Source organism: Mastacembelus armatus, chromosome 11 (assembly GCF_900324485.2).
Source record: "Mastacembelus armatus chromosome 11, fMasArm1.2, whole genome shotgun sequence".
NCBI classification, from domain to species: Eukaryota; Metazoa; Chordata; class Actinopteri; order Synbranchiformes; family Mastacembelidae; genus Mastacembelus; species Mastacembelus armatus.
Genome location: NC_046643.1, coordinates 5,498,462 through 5,511,527, shown reverse-complemented (window position 1 = coordinate 5,511,527; position 13,066 = coordinate 5,498,462). Strand labels below are relative to the sequence as shown.

At 41.9% G+C, this 13,066-nt stretch overlaps 1 protein-coding gene across 2 annotated transcripts; it reads right to left on the bottom strand.

Annotated features, from left to right (window-relative positions):
- Window positions 1-509: 509 nt before the first annotated feature.
- On the bottom strand, window positions 510-13,032 carry cpsf1 (cleavage and polyadenylation specific factor 1). 2 transcript variants are annotated; one of them, XM_026300685.1, is made up of 38 exons: window positions 12,894-13,032; window positions 12,209-12,374; window positions 12,086-12,113; window positions 11,867-12,000; window positions 11,698-11,778; window positions 11,430-11,581; window positions 11,127-11,273; window positions 10,865-11,004; window positions 10,574-10,684; window positions 10,383-10,476; window positions 10,207-10,294; window positions 9,697-9,846; window positions 9,495-9,546; window positions 9,342-9,415; window positions 9,179-9,253; window positions 8,991-9,071; window positions 8,593-8,688; window positions 8,300-8,479; window positions 7,954-8,095; window positions 7,593-7,771; window positions 7,258-7,397; window positions 6,978-7,158; window positions 6,677-6,883; window positions 6,491-6,580; window positions 6,262-6,408; window positions 6,001-6,153; window positions 5,191-5,307; window positions 4,836-4,926; window positions 4,613-4,697; window positions 3,185-3,326; window positions 2,936-3,088; window positions 2,569-2,745; window positions 2,175-2,241; window positions 2,033-2,080; window positions 1,790-1,945; window positions 1,173-1,302; window positions 835-973; window positions 510-748 (listed from the first exon to the last, which is right to left on the bottom strand). In XM_026300685.1, the coding sequence occupies exons 2-38, from the start codon at window positions 12,350-12,352 to the stop codon at window positions 701-703; spliced, it is 4,419 nt and encodes a 1,472-aa protein (XP_026156470.1). In that variant the 5' UTR covers window positions 12,353-12,374; window positions 12,894-13,032; the 3' UTR covers window positions 510-700. The 2 variants fall into 2 exon arrangements, with proteins under 2 accessions (XP_026156470.1, XP_026156471.1); XM_026300686.1 differs by having other exon boundaries at window positions 12,980-13,027.
- Window positions 13,033-13,066: the final 34 nt, after the last annotated feature.

Here is a 13,066-nt window from a genome sequence, read left to right as displayed (position 1 = left end):
TTTTTTTTTTGTGTTTTTTTTTAAATGAATAAAACACATTTTTTGTAGTATTTAACATCTTGGTAAAATAAATCTTTTTGAAATCAACATTTTGAGATATTTTAAACTACAGCTTATGTTTTAAAGATAGAAGCTACAATAAACATTTATGTATTTATTGATTTATTGTAGCAGCTCTGTCACCCTGGCTAAGCTATGCATAGAAGTAACTGTTTTCCATGAGTAATGTGTAATAATAGACCCTTGGCTATGGAATAAGCTAAACAACGTTTTGCTGCATAACACTGGAGATGTTTAAAAGAGGTTAAGTATCTGAATCTCTATGACTTCCCCTAAATTATTCAACAAGTACACTGCAGGTTTTTAAAAAAAGCAATCAAGAGCGTTCCAGCCAACCAAAAGTTTTTGAATTATTTAATAATGTTAATAAAATATTCTACCTCCTTTTGACGGTGTTCGTGTCTATTGTTTTAACTTCAATGTGAACAAATTGCAAAATGAAACCAGGCTTGTGTAATTACTTTTACTTATTTTTTTTTTTTTTTTTTTTTATACAAAATATTCTAAAAAAAACAACATGGCTATCCTCTTTGTCTAGCGAGTAAGAAAAACAAACTGTTTTCACAGAGATGATCATAGCAAAACATTACTTCCACTTAATATAAAACAGCAATCAATGGAGGGGATATGGGAATTTTGCTCAGAAATGAGCTGTTACTCTGTCGATCTCCAGAAGGTCATCCAGGATCTACAGAGAAAAGTCAGGAAAAAATAGAATCAGAATAAGGAAACTAACTTCACTGCTTTCTCTTATCTGTTAGTTAGTGGACTTACTATGTCCTGAGTGGTACCAATCTTCTTGGCCAGCTCACTGCGCTCCATTGTGCTGAGGTACAAGTACTTGTTGAGTAGTTCTCCATCCAGGATGTTTCTCACAGCGTTCTGAAGGCTTCGTCTGTCACTGTGCAGCATTCTGGGCAGGATATAACCATTATATCAATTATTACTGTCATCACTTTAACATTACTGTTACCAGCACTAGGGGAAAAAAAAAACAAAAAACTACAAGGTAAGATTTAAATACTGCCTCTTCTATGTAAATTACAGTACAAGAAAATGTTATTGTGACTTGTGATGTGGGACAGATACTGTAGTGTCGGCTGTGGTAAAACCTGAAGGCCTTTGGGTTTAGACCAGCGTGATGAGGCAACATGGTGGTGAGAGCATTTTGTAACATCAGCAGTCGTCGGTAAGTCTTCTCCTGCATGGGGAGGAGCAAGCCGACTCCTCCATCCAGGGTTGCTGTGGACACATGCGTTTATTACACATTGAGCACTTGGGTATGTCGATCTTTGACACTTTCACAGAGCATCACTTGCAAAATTTAAACCTTAGAATTTTCATGTGAATTAGAAAAGTTGAATTGAACAGCAAACTTTAGGAATTGTGTTGTGGAATATATTTTTGTAAATTACACTCAACACCTGACAGAAATCTACAATAGAAACATTTTTTAATTACTGGATAGGATTTGCCTTCCATATGCACCAGTCTACCAGTGTTGCAAGCTTTAAAATATACAAAATGGCTCAATGCATTAGGATGCTTTTTTTTTTAGCCTGCTGATGAATGAACCACTGAATAGAAACTGATGTCTGATCATTTATAGTTAGCTTCAAACTAAGATGTTAGTCTCAGAAGTGGAGGTGAACACAGTTTTGTCGTGCAGCTTCAAAAACATTTTTGAAAGTTCAGCAGTGATGTGTGACAGCGAGTCGTGGCCACTTACCAAACCAAGTGATGTGCTTGTTGTCCCAGGTCAGAGACTTCTTGCTGCCAGTGTCCAGGGCTCCTCTGCATGGCATCCGCCACAAAGTGTTAATGTGGGCTCCGGCATTAAAGTCAGCTCGCCTCAGCAGACGCATTCCTCCAAAGCTCTCTTTAGCTGCAAACACAGGCCACGCATTACACAACTGGATGGGCATTTAATACTGACTTATGTTACAACTCTATATCCAAAGAGACAACTTACCTTCAGGGAGATACATATATACATAGAGGTTCTTGTCTCGATCTGACACTGAAAGGTGAAGAAAATAATCGACTAATGAGAACAGAAGGAAATGTTTTAAAAATGTAATTGAATTTTCTCCTAAGTTCATTAGAAACATTACCCAAGAACCCAAGCTGGTTATTATCCACCATGAATTCAATGCTGTAGACCTCAAGGGGCTTTGCATCCTGGTACCAAAACAATAAGAACAGTTAAATCCAAATGAGACAGCTTCAATCCCAACAAGATTAGCTCAACTGAATCCAAATACCCACAGGAGACACGCAATCAATACCCCCTTGTACATCTTGATCAATAAACACTCAGCTGCTCTTGCAGAAGCCCACAGGCTGTGGTGAATCTCCCTCTATAGCTGAGTATCACAGTCAGGCCTGATTGATCGTAACCTTTCCCTGCTCCACCCAATATCTAAGAAGACTGCAGGGTCTGAATTCAAGCCTAACTGTAGCTTTCATCAGCTGACAGTGAACTGCTTTGTGGTGTTAACTTCTCACCCTGCTGACAAGTGACAGCGTTTTGCTTTCCTCCTGGTAGCGGAGCAGTGAGATGCTCTTCATTAGGTCTGCGGCCAAGATAAAATTCTTGATGCTGATCATCTGGTGGATGTAGAGCTGGGTGTCGATGAAGGCCATGCCGGTCAGGTCATTGTCCTTCAGAACCCAGAGGAAGATCTGCAGGAACACACAGCCCGTTGCACTCTGGTTACTCTTTCGTAATGATTTAGCCTGTCACCAGTATTTGACGAAAAATTTGCACAAGACCTCCTTGTAACAACGGAGGGCTGGATTTCATGTCCAGTCCTGTTATGGTTAACAAGCAGATACAGTATGAGCGTGTAGTGCAGTTGCAGTGATGCAAGACCTTCTGTCCGATGGCTGACACCAGGTATCCGTTACAGTGACACAGAGCTGTCACCGGCCCCTTCTGCTCCTTCTCATACAGTACTTTGAACTTGTTCTTAGTGAGGGGCTGGCCTGGCTCTGGGACCACTTCTATCACATCCAGGATCAAAATCTGAGCACAACAATCGAGCAAGAAGCCACTGAGTAGATCTTTTCATACAAATATAGGAAATAAAAAACGAGCATGTTGGGACTGTGCACTGCTCACCCGGCCCCTGCAGGTGACTTCCTCCCCCTGCATCAGACAGGTCCCTGCTGCGATGTAGCCCTTCAGGCCCGACACCGTCTCCTGACTCCTCAGTGCCACTGTCTTCATACAGGTCACATGTTCCCACTCTTCCAGGTCAATCCTTACAAAAATTCACACAAATACTCACACACCTTCTTGGCATTCCTGTCTGGTAACATCATGCATGATATTAATCATATCTGCTGTGGAACTGAACGGGACCAGCAGGTGTTGTTTTAATAAATAGCAAAACCTGTTTGGAGGGAATTCATTTTCAATAAACTGAACTGAACTGTTTCCATTATTTTGCCCTCCCCATTGATATCAGTGTCAGCTGAGGCAGTTCTGTGAAGAGGAATGGTCCAAAATTCCTCCTGAACATTGTGCCGGTCTTATCCAGAGTTATTGAAAGTGCTTGGTGAAGGAGGTTTGACCAGCTACTAACGCCACTTTCTCCTGCAGCACTGTGTGTGTTTAATGGGTGTGTTCAAAAAAGACACAACACATTGTGATTGTCTATTGCTGTGAACTAGATGAAGAGCAGATCACACTTCATGGCAAATTTATACAGGAAACCACTTAATTTCAATGGGTCCTATACTTTTTCTTGCCACTGTAATAATTACACCGCCTATGTTGTGGGATAAGGTGGGAAGTGTGAGTGGGCTGTTAGTTTGGCAGCTCATCATTAAAATAAGCACAATCTGACAGCTCAACTGCCACTGAAGCAGCATTTTATCAGAATAAACCTTATGGTTCCTTTCATGCATGTGGCTCTCTGATGGCGCGTCACATTTGCTCTAAGACCTGTGATATCATATCAACATGTGTAGTGACAAGAACAGTGATATGTAATGTAACACGGTCACTGTCCAAACATATAAAGCAGAAAGACTGCAACCTAGACTTACTTGCTTCAGCTCTTTAAAGAATAGCACTCAGTTATATAGTTAGTTAACGGTAATGCAGAGCAGGTAAATGACCAGGGCCCTGGATAAACGATCCAGCACCACCAAGCGAGCCTTACCAGACAGAGCAAAAGTGGCCATGTGAGACTAAACAAATATTCTCCTTGGATAAATGACCCAAGTTTTTTTAATTAAACATTAGAATTTTAATTAGAGCATATGCTCTACAAGCAGCACAAGTGGGACAATCGGCTGCTGAGAAAATAAGAAAACTGCAACAACCTTGTGCAGATCTCTATATTTATGGTTACCTAATAAACTATTAACACAAGGTGTTTTAACTGAGGAGAGATGATTGTTGTGTGGCTGAAGCTTCTGACACCATGTGTTTATTTTTTTCAACAAGAAGATGCAGTTTTGTGTGAATTACAGTGCTTAAAATATTATAAAGGTGTTTGGAAGCAAAAGGCATGTACGTGTGTGCAAACTACTGTTTTACCTTGCGTTGGGAATGGCTTCCCAGCTGACTGGAGAGATGAGCTGGATGGAGAACTTTTCCTGCTGAGGATGAATGTAACGTTCATCTGCAGCATGACACAAGGGAGATAGCCATATTATACCCACTTACTTATGTAAAATAGAAAAAATAAACAGCTAACCAGCAATACAAACAATAGGTATAGGTGGGTATAGGTGTGTGTGTGTGTGTGTGTGTGCCTAACCTCGTTCTATGATTTCGTACTCCTTCTCCTCTCCAGTCATTCTTGGGATGCGCGTGCATGGCTCTTTCACACTAGTGCACACAGCATACACCTGAGAGGGAAAAATCCAAACTTCACATCAAAGACTAATCCTTTCAAAGTCACCCCCATTGATTCGCTGCTTATGCAGTAAGAAAACTTTAAGGTCAGAGGGCTTTCATCCCCAACTTTTCAAAGGACCCGATCGATACGCTTTTATTTTACATCGTGTTAGGCAAGTGGAGGTGTGCAGATCTGGGGAAAGTGTTTCAGCTTGATTTTGTGTCACGTTGCTGCTTTGGTGCCTGTGGTGTGGGCTAAGTGAGAGGAGCCTTGCCTTTGACTCGACATGGTAGGAGACGTAGTGCACGGTGCACCTCAGTGGGATTTTTCTAACTGGCCAAGGGGCATCGTAGGACAGATAGGTGGGCAGGACACTTATCCTCAGCTCACCCTGTGGAAAAAAAAACAGGAATAATGATTACTGATAAAGAAAACAGAAACTATGTGAAAGACAACAAACCAAAAAAAAACACAAGGTTAAGCTGAGAAAGAAATGGCACCAACAAGACACTGATTATAATCATAATTTTGGAATTACAAAAAACCACTACTCCTGAAGGGCTTGAAGGGTGGAAGCTAAAAATAAGACAGCTGAGAAAACTGGTTTTACAATCTAGAGTTTTAATAGATTCATTTTCAGTCTGTCTGCCATACAAAACTATGACCATTTATTAAAAATGGATTTCTCAGAAACTAAGCAGTCAGAATTAAAATGGTCAGAACATAAACGCATAAGACTGTTATCCAAAAGGAGAAGTGTTTTAAAGTAACACTGAAGATGTAAGTTCATGCTGAAAAAGGAATTTACAGTTGGCAAAACCTCCTCTGGAAACAGTGGCTCCTCCTGCTATTTTCTCATCATTTTGAGAAAACTTTGAGAAAGGGTTTCAGACACCTGCATTTTTCGACCAAAGCTGTGAGCTGCATGTAATTCAGTGTATTTTGCATGTGAAGACTGTGTCTCACGGTCTCTAGATTTGTATCCTGTAACAGTCAAAAGCCAGTGGCAAAACGCAGATAGAAAAATTTGTCTGTTGAACAGCCACAGTATCACCATCGATGTGAAAAGCTTTCCTCTGTGTACCTGTTTGTTGAAGTAGAGGAAACCTTTGGGACAGTTGATGTTATGAAAAGGTGAAAAAGACTCAATGGAGCCATCAATGGTCATAGGGTGAAGCCTCAGCGCCCCCCGAGATGTGACCAGCATCCAGTGAGGTGATGGTCCACAGATAAACACCTGGGTCAATAAATAGAAGGTGGAAGGTTACTTAGTTTATCTAGCAGACGACAGTACCTGTCTTGGGGCTGGAGTCCTGAACTAAGGTTAGAATAAATCCCCTCTCACCCCTGAGTATCCAGAGATGTCCTCAAAGTATCTGAACCTGGCAATCCGACTTTTCACAGCTGAAATGTCCTCAGTGACACCACTCTCTGCCTTCTTATCTTTCTTGAGCTTTGATTTCTTTTCTCTGAAGTTAATGTTGTGGGGCACCTGTGCAGAGTTAATGCTGTTAAGATTTGCTTCACCCAAAAATCACATGATGTATTCCATCTGTATCAATCCCAGGTCTTACTTTTTTGAAGCGAACTTTCAGGTTGTTTTGTGGCTGCTGTTGATCATATGGGAACGCTTCATAGATCAAAAGCTCCTGCTCCACATGGACCTAGAAAGCAAGAAAACATTTTTTACTGTATTTTCTTTCTGTCAAGCCCTTCAATTCAAGTGAAACACATCAAAGAACCTCAAAGTAAAAACCCACCAGTAAATATGGTCTGCTATGATTGTTGCCAAGTGAGACCAAAACCACTTCTTTGACTAATGGGATCTCTCCTTGACGTGTTACTTCTTCCTTTTTGCCCTCCCCCTGTGTTGCTGATTGGCCAGAAGAACTGTCAACCAGCACCCTCTGGCCAACAGGAAAGTTCTTCACAAGGAACACCAAGCGCCAGTCCGGCAACTGGTAAATCTAATCAAATAAAGACAAGAACCATGAAAATGTTCATGTGGAAACAGCCACAGCTAATACCTTAATCTTGTAGTGCATGAAGCATAGCCTGTACCTCCATGACCCCGTTTTCCCTGATGATCATGCACCAGTGTGTGGGTTCTGCTTTGCTCGAGCTTCCCTCACTTCCAGAAGGAGCTGGTGCCATAAAGCTGCGGGTGATTTCCTCCTTTGCGGGCGCTGCACTGGCGTTGGAGTCTCCATACAGCATTTCTTCTTCATCATCCACTGTGTTACTACACACACACACACAGTTAACAACAAGCACTCCATAAATGTACAGGAAGTGTAGCGACTAGATGTGTGTTTCAGTATGGAGAGGCAGTAATTCTTACCTGAGGTCCTGGATGATAGTCTCTGCTTCAGAATGACCCCTGATGATAGTGTCCTCTTTGACAGAGCAGCTCACTTTGTTTTCTGTGGTGAAAATGCCGCTTACATCACGGTACGCGCACAATGCGATCATGCGTGCTTGCTATGGAAGACAGAGAGGCCGTTTTAGTCATTACAGCTATTCTCAATTTCCAACCATGTGTGTAATGGTGCTGAGCATTTACGTGCTGCATTACAAAAGCACAGAATCCAACAGAGCGACAGCAACAGAAGCAGCAGGGGGCATATCTGTTGAATAAAAAGCCACTATGGAGAGCGATGCGTAGAATTTACTCACAGTGGGGATCTGTGGCTTCTGCAGAGCCAGTCGGTGTGTCTTCCCCATGTATGAGTCGGTCTTCAGTGCAAACATGGTGACCACTCCCTCTGCAGTCATGATGACCACGTAAGGGTCAGCAACAGAGCAATGCACTATGGGAGAGCCCAGGTCCACTGGGATGAAGTGCAGCTGTGTTACTGAAACAATTGAAAGAAAGCATGTCAGTGACCAGGATTGGTTGCATTGTTTTTACTACTTTCAGTTTTGTTTTATTATGTCCTTTACTTCTATTTAGTACCAGGTAGCATGTAACAAATAAACAACCTAACCTTCACCATTTTTCCAGAATTTTTCTTTTATTTTTTTTGTCTAATTTTACCTCCTTCCAGTAGCCGAATACCCATGGGGGACACTTGGATGATGTACTTGTTGTCACCAATGTTTCCAGCAAACACAGTGGGACCCTGTGTGGCAAAACCACTGGTGTCCAGCTCCATGATCTCCTGACCAGTCTGAAGTATCTATACAAAGACAAAGGTTTAGTTTATACACAAACAGGCAAATTACATTAGATAACATTCAAATTATATAATACGTTGGTTTAGTCTTCCATAGAAACATATATATTGTTCTTAGATATTTCTGAGGAAATTTCTGAGATGTTTAAACTTGAATCTTTGCATTTGTTCAAATCAAAACTGCAAGACAGGATTTGTGTTCTTTACCATGGTTGAATCCTCTCTGCTCAGAATGAGAAAGCCGTGCTTCTTCATATCATCCTCCAGGGGAGGCTCTGTCCTCCCTTCCTCCTCTTTCTCCTCCTCCTCCTTCTCTTTTTCTCGCTCTTCACCATCCTCACCACTTTCAGTCTCTATCCCATCCTCTGAATCATCACTTTTTACACCCTGGGAAAGGAGTGAGAAACACCTTACTGTAAAACAACAAAGTAGTCACTGTATATGATGGAACATTTTGAAGGCTTACTGTGTAAACCTGAAGAGATGCATAAACACAGTACTTTTTTGTCTTCCCTGACTTCACTTGAGATGACTGTCCACATGTCGTGACAACCTGGCAACTCAAACGTTGTGACTACTTGTGGTCGGATGCTTCTCTGAGAACGAGATAGAAACAAATCAAAGCAAGAAAGGCAGAAAGACAAACAGAAACAAAATTCTTGTGTTGTGTCTCAACATTTAAGTTCTCAGCTTGTGCCTGGGGTGTTTACAGGCTACTCCGTCGATCTCTGAGGCAGCCCTGGTAGACCCAGAATTCACTTTAGCATCGTCACTGGACCTGTGGCAGATGGCCCTCACGACCACAGGTTTTAGGACAATGCAGAAAAATAACTATGCACACACCTAAGGACACATGCATAAAAAACAACAACAGGCACGCTCAAGGCAGAGGGTTTACCTGAAGCACAGACAGTGCACCATTCTTCCCATAACCAGAGCACACTACAACCTCCAGGTCTGGCTCAGGGTTGCTCTGAAACTGTAGGTAAAATGTAAGTCAGCACCACCAAACACAATTCTCTGGTAAAGTATCTGCAGAAAAAGCCAATCTACACAGACTTGAGGAACCGTTCCAAATGTCTATACCTCTTCAGACAAGAAGGCAGGCTCACCCATGGAGGCATTTGCACAAGGTCCGATGTTGAGTATGCTATCACATACCTGTACGAAAACACAGAGAAGACCTCTCTATCACGTTCCACAGAGATCTACATTTACATACAAAACTATAAAATGTGTGCTTTACTACCTCAAAGGAGTAGGTGGCCAGTTGAGTGCCTGACTGGGCCTCACTTCCATACACTTCTATCTCATCCACCTCATCTGTTAAACAAAGATGTTAGGATGCATAACATAGGTTGTGCAGACCATACAACGTGTCAACATTGTAATTGAAACATACCGGTCCAGTTGGTGGAAGATTCTACTCGCTTCTTTTTGTTTGGTGGTTCCTCCTGAAATTCATTAGTGATGATTTAGAAAGTTGTGTGAGCTGCACATACTTGCAAACAAAGACTGACAAATGCATACACACCAATAGCTGCAACTAGAAAGGCATAAAGCAAGTAAGATTAAAGATTCACTGGTGCTTCATAACAACTTACCTGTTTGTCTTTATCCCTCTCTTTCTCTTTGTCCTGTTTATCTTTTCCCTCCTCTATTGGTGTCTCCTGAAGTTTCTCTGTGTACTTCAGGAGCAGGGAGTTTCCAAGGCGGGAACCCAGGAAAAGGTAGCCAGGTTCCATGGTCACCATCTGACAGAGGAAAGCACACAGTGTAATGCATCAGTAAGGCAGGCTGCCTGTGTCTAAATCCTCTAAAAGCTGACAAGTGCAACAAATATTCAGTATCTATTTCATATCCTTAAGTGCTAGCCAGATATAAATAATCTACTTCTGAGTTTTTTTGGTAAACTGATGATTTTTTTACCCCTTATTGCCTTTTCTGTTCAAAAATTGTAAATGCTGCAGGATTTAGCAGCTTTAATCTTAAAGTACGGGTATTAGCTTTCAAACTTCATGTCAGTCAAACCCTAATCCCTCTTGCGTTGTCTATAATAACAGATAAGAAGAGTATCAGTCTAAAAGACTTGCAAAGCTATAAGTAGAACTTACACAGGTTGTGAGGACGCTTGCAGCTGCTTTGTCAAAGTGGAAAGCCCGAACACTCCTCATGCCATCAGTAATGAGGGTCAATACGTAACTGCAGGACAGCATGAAAACAGTCACAGAGGAATCATAAACTGTCTGCATCATGCATGTGCACTGTATTGGTAACTGCAATGACTCACATTTCTCCTCCTTTCAGAGAGATGACCATCTTATCATAGGCAATGAAGTCAGACTGGGAACAGTCTAATGTGATCTTCACTTCATCCTGTACACCTGTTTATCCAAAACATGTGAACAGTGAAAAATATCAAATGGGATATACACAGAGAAGACCAGATATAGTACAGGTGAGTTTTCATAATGCACTTACGCAGCGGGAAGGCTGTGGTGCCAGTGGTCTGAGAATTCAGAGAAACACCATATGGTGGAACACTCTGGTTCAGATACAGCAATGAATTCACAGCGAACACCACCACACCACCTAGAAAGAGTTGATATGTGATCAGCACTCAAAGTAACTGCAGTCCTAAACACTTCAACAATCTGGGATACAGTGTACAGTATTTTTAAATGACCATATGGAAACTTTTTCCTGATGATTTCTTTATAGCAATCATGCTGTTGATACGTAGCGATAAAAGAAATCATTTGGGGAGCTCACCAATGGGTTTGGGAACAGCCATGACCTGTGTGCAGTCAAAGGGCAGATTACTGAGAGACCAGATGACAGGATGGACCCTCTGCATGATGTTGAGGGAGATGGCAACAATGCTACACGTGTCCTGACGCACAGCCACACGTCTGGCAGAGTGACAACAGAGCATAGACATTGAATGGAGAAAAAAAAAAAAAAAACCCTTCACACTTGGATCAACATGGTGACTAAAACAAAAAAGTTCCAGCTAATAAAGTTGTTGACTGACCCAGGCCACGTCTGGTTGGGCTCAAATAGGATGAGCAATGTGGGCTCATAGTAGCCATGCAGGAACTTCATGTCAATGATGTTCAGCAGCTTCTCGTCCAGCTCACGGACATCGATGATGTAGCTAGGTAGGAAGCTGGATTTAGGTCTGCAGACGAGACAGGCAGTGTTGTATTCAGCATGGTCAGACAACATTTGAGTGTTCATGTAAACTCACTGCCATATGAAAATGGAAATGTTTTAGTTTTTGAGCCAGTGTCCCACAGAGATAGCAATGTCTTAATAGACAGAATGCGTAGCGTACCCTTCGCCAACTCCACCCTCCTGCTCATCAGCTAGTGTGTCTTTTCTGAACGGCAACACTACAAGCTTGGTGCCATAAACAAGCATTACAGCACAGCGATTCTCTGGATCGACACGGACAATGGGAATGTGTACATTCTGTACAAAGCCATCCTGAAAATTTAAAAAGAATGCAAATTAGTCCAACTATTTATTCACATGTGCATGTCAACATTAATATCAACTCGGATTGTATTTCACATATTGTTTGTTTTCTTGGTGCCACATACCCTGAGCTCTGGCTCCTCAAAGTAATGAAGTGACAATGTCTTGAGATCATGTGTTCCAGGGTCATACTCCACTACAGACAACTGATATAAAAGAAACGCACCCAGATATCAGCCCAACGCAGTTTTATCCATTTAACAAGTTTTATCCAGGCAGTGTACAGTGAAATACCTTGGCATCTTTGAAACTGAGAAGGAGCGCATCTCTGCTGGCTCCTACAAGCTGCACACTGGCCATAGACATAACATTGCCGAAGAGAGAAAAGGATGCCACCTGCTCCAGCTTCTCCTTGCGAGATTTGGACTCTGCAGGAGGAAAGAGTGAAGTTGGAGCACTGATGCACTTTCTCAGTATTAAAGTTTGTACTTTGAGTGTGATGTCTGAACATACCAGAAGACTTGTCAGACTTTGATGTAATCTGAAATAATGACAGAAACGTCATTATTACAGAAAATCTTTTGCAGTTAAGATTTTAAACAGTGACATAATGAAACAAGCCAAGTGGACAATTACCTCCACATCATGGATAATCCTGTAGACAAAGAGTTGAGATGTTCCAGCAACGACCAAATTCTTCTCTTTGCTGGATATAAAGTTGCAGTAGACTGAAAACTCCACCGCAGTGGGGGTGTGCGCTTGTCTGTACACAGCATACATCCTGGGTGACTGCTCTCAACATCTGGCAGGGAACAACATTCACGGCAGGAAAACTAGTTACTCTCCAAGTCCTACTTCAAGGTAAACTGGAGTGGGTCGTGCTAACAAATCAGCAAACATGTAAAACAAGGCTGAACCCGAATTGATCATCTCAGCGAAAGTAGGATAAAATAATTAAATACACGTCTTCACCATTAACAAAGAGCTGTGTGAAATCTTAGATCATCGCCTTAAGGCAAGACGATGTAAGAAGATGCTTCAATGACAAACCAACGACAAGCTAAAGTTAGCTTAGCTTGTCGTTTGGACTGTCAGGTTGGATTGTGTCTGCCCGGACACACTGCTGCGTTTTACGACAACAGCTAATTTAATTTAATGAGATAAGAAAGCAGCACCGGCTCTTCAGTCATGTTCTTTTGACCAATGTGCGCCTCAAACGCCGCTAGCATTTAGCTTCAGGTATCCGATTTATGGACAAGCCCTTATGGTGCCATTTGTAGCTAGCATATTAACTGACATGGCAGAGCCTCTGTCAGCGTACCTGTATCACACACGATATTCTAGTTTGTAGCTTTATTTTCCTTCTTCTGCTCACATTTACGCTGTCATATTTGGAGGTTTACTCACTGAGGCTATCTAACCGATAGCCAGATAAGCTGTTTGCTAGCCACGCGTCTTCTTCTTCGGTTTTTCTTTTTCCGGCACACTAGCTGC

Excerpts from the sequence above, each read along its gene's own strand:
- cpsf1 (XM_026300685.1), bottom strand. The coding sequence starts at position 12,352 with ATGTATGCTGTGTACAGACAAGCGCACACCCCCACTGCGGTGGAGTTT. Across the intron at positions 9,416-9,494 it reads ATCTTCCACCAACTGGACCG|ATGAGGTGGATGAGATAGAA; the intron begins GTATGTTTCAAT and ends TTTGTTTAACAG. Across the intron at positions 6,884-6,977 it reads GGGAAAACGGGGTCATGGAG|ATTTACCAGTTGCCGGACTG; the intron begins GTACAGGCTATG and ends TTATTTGATTAG.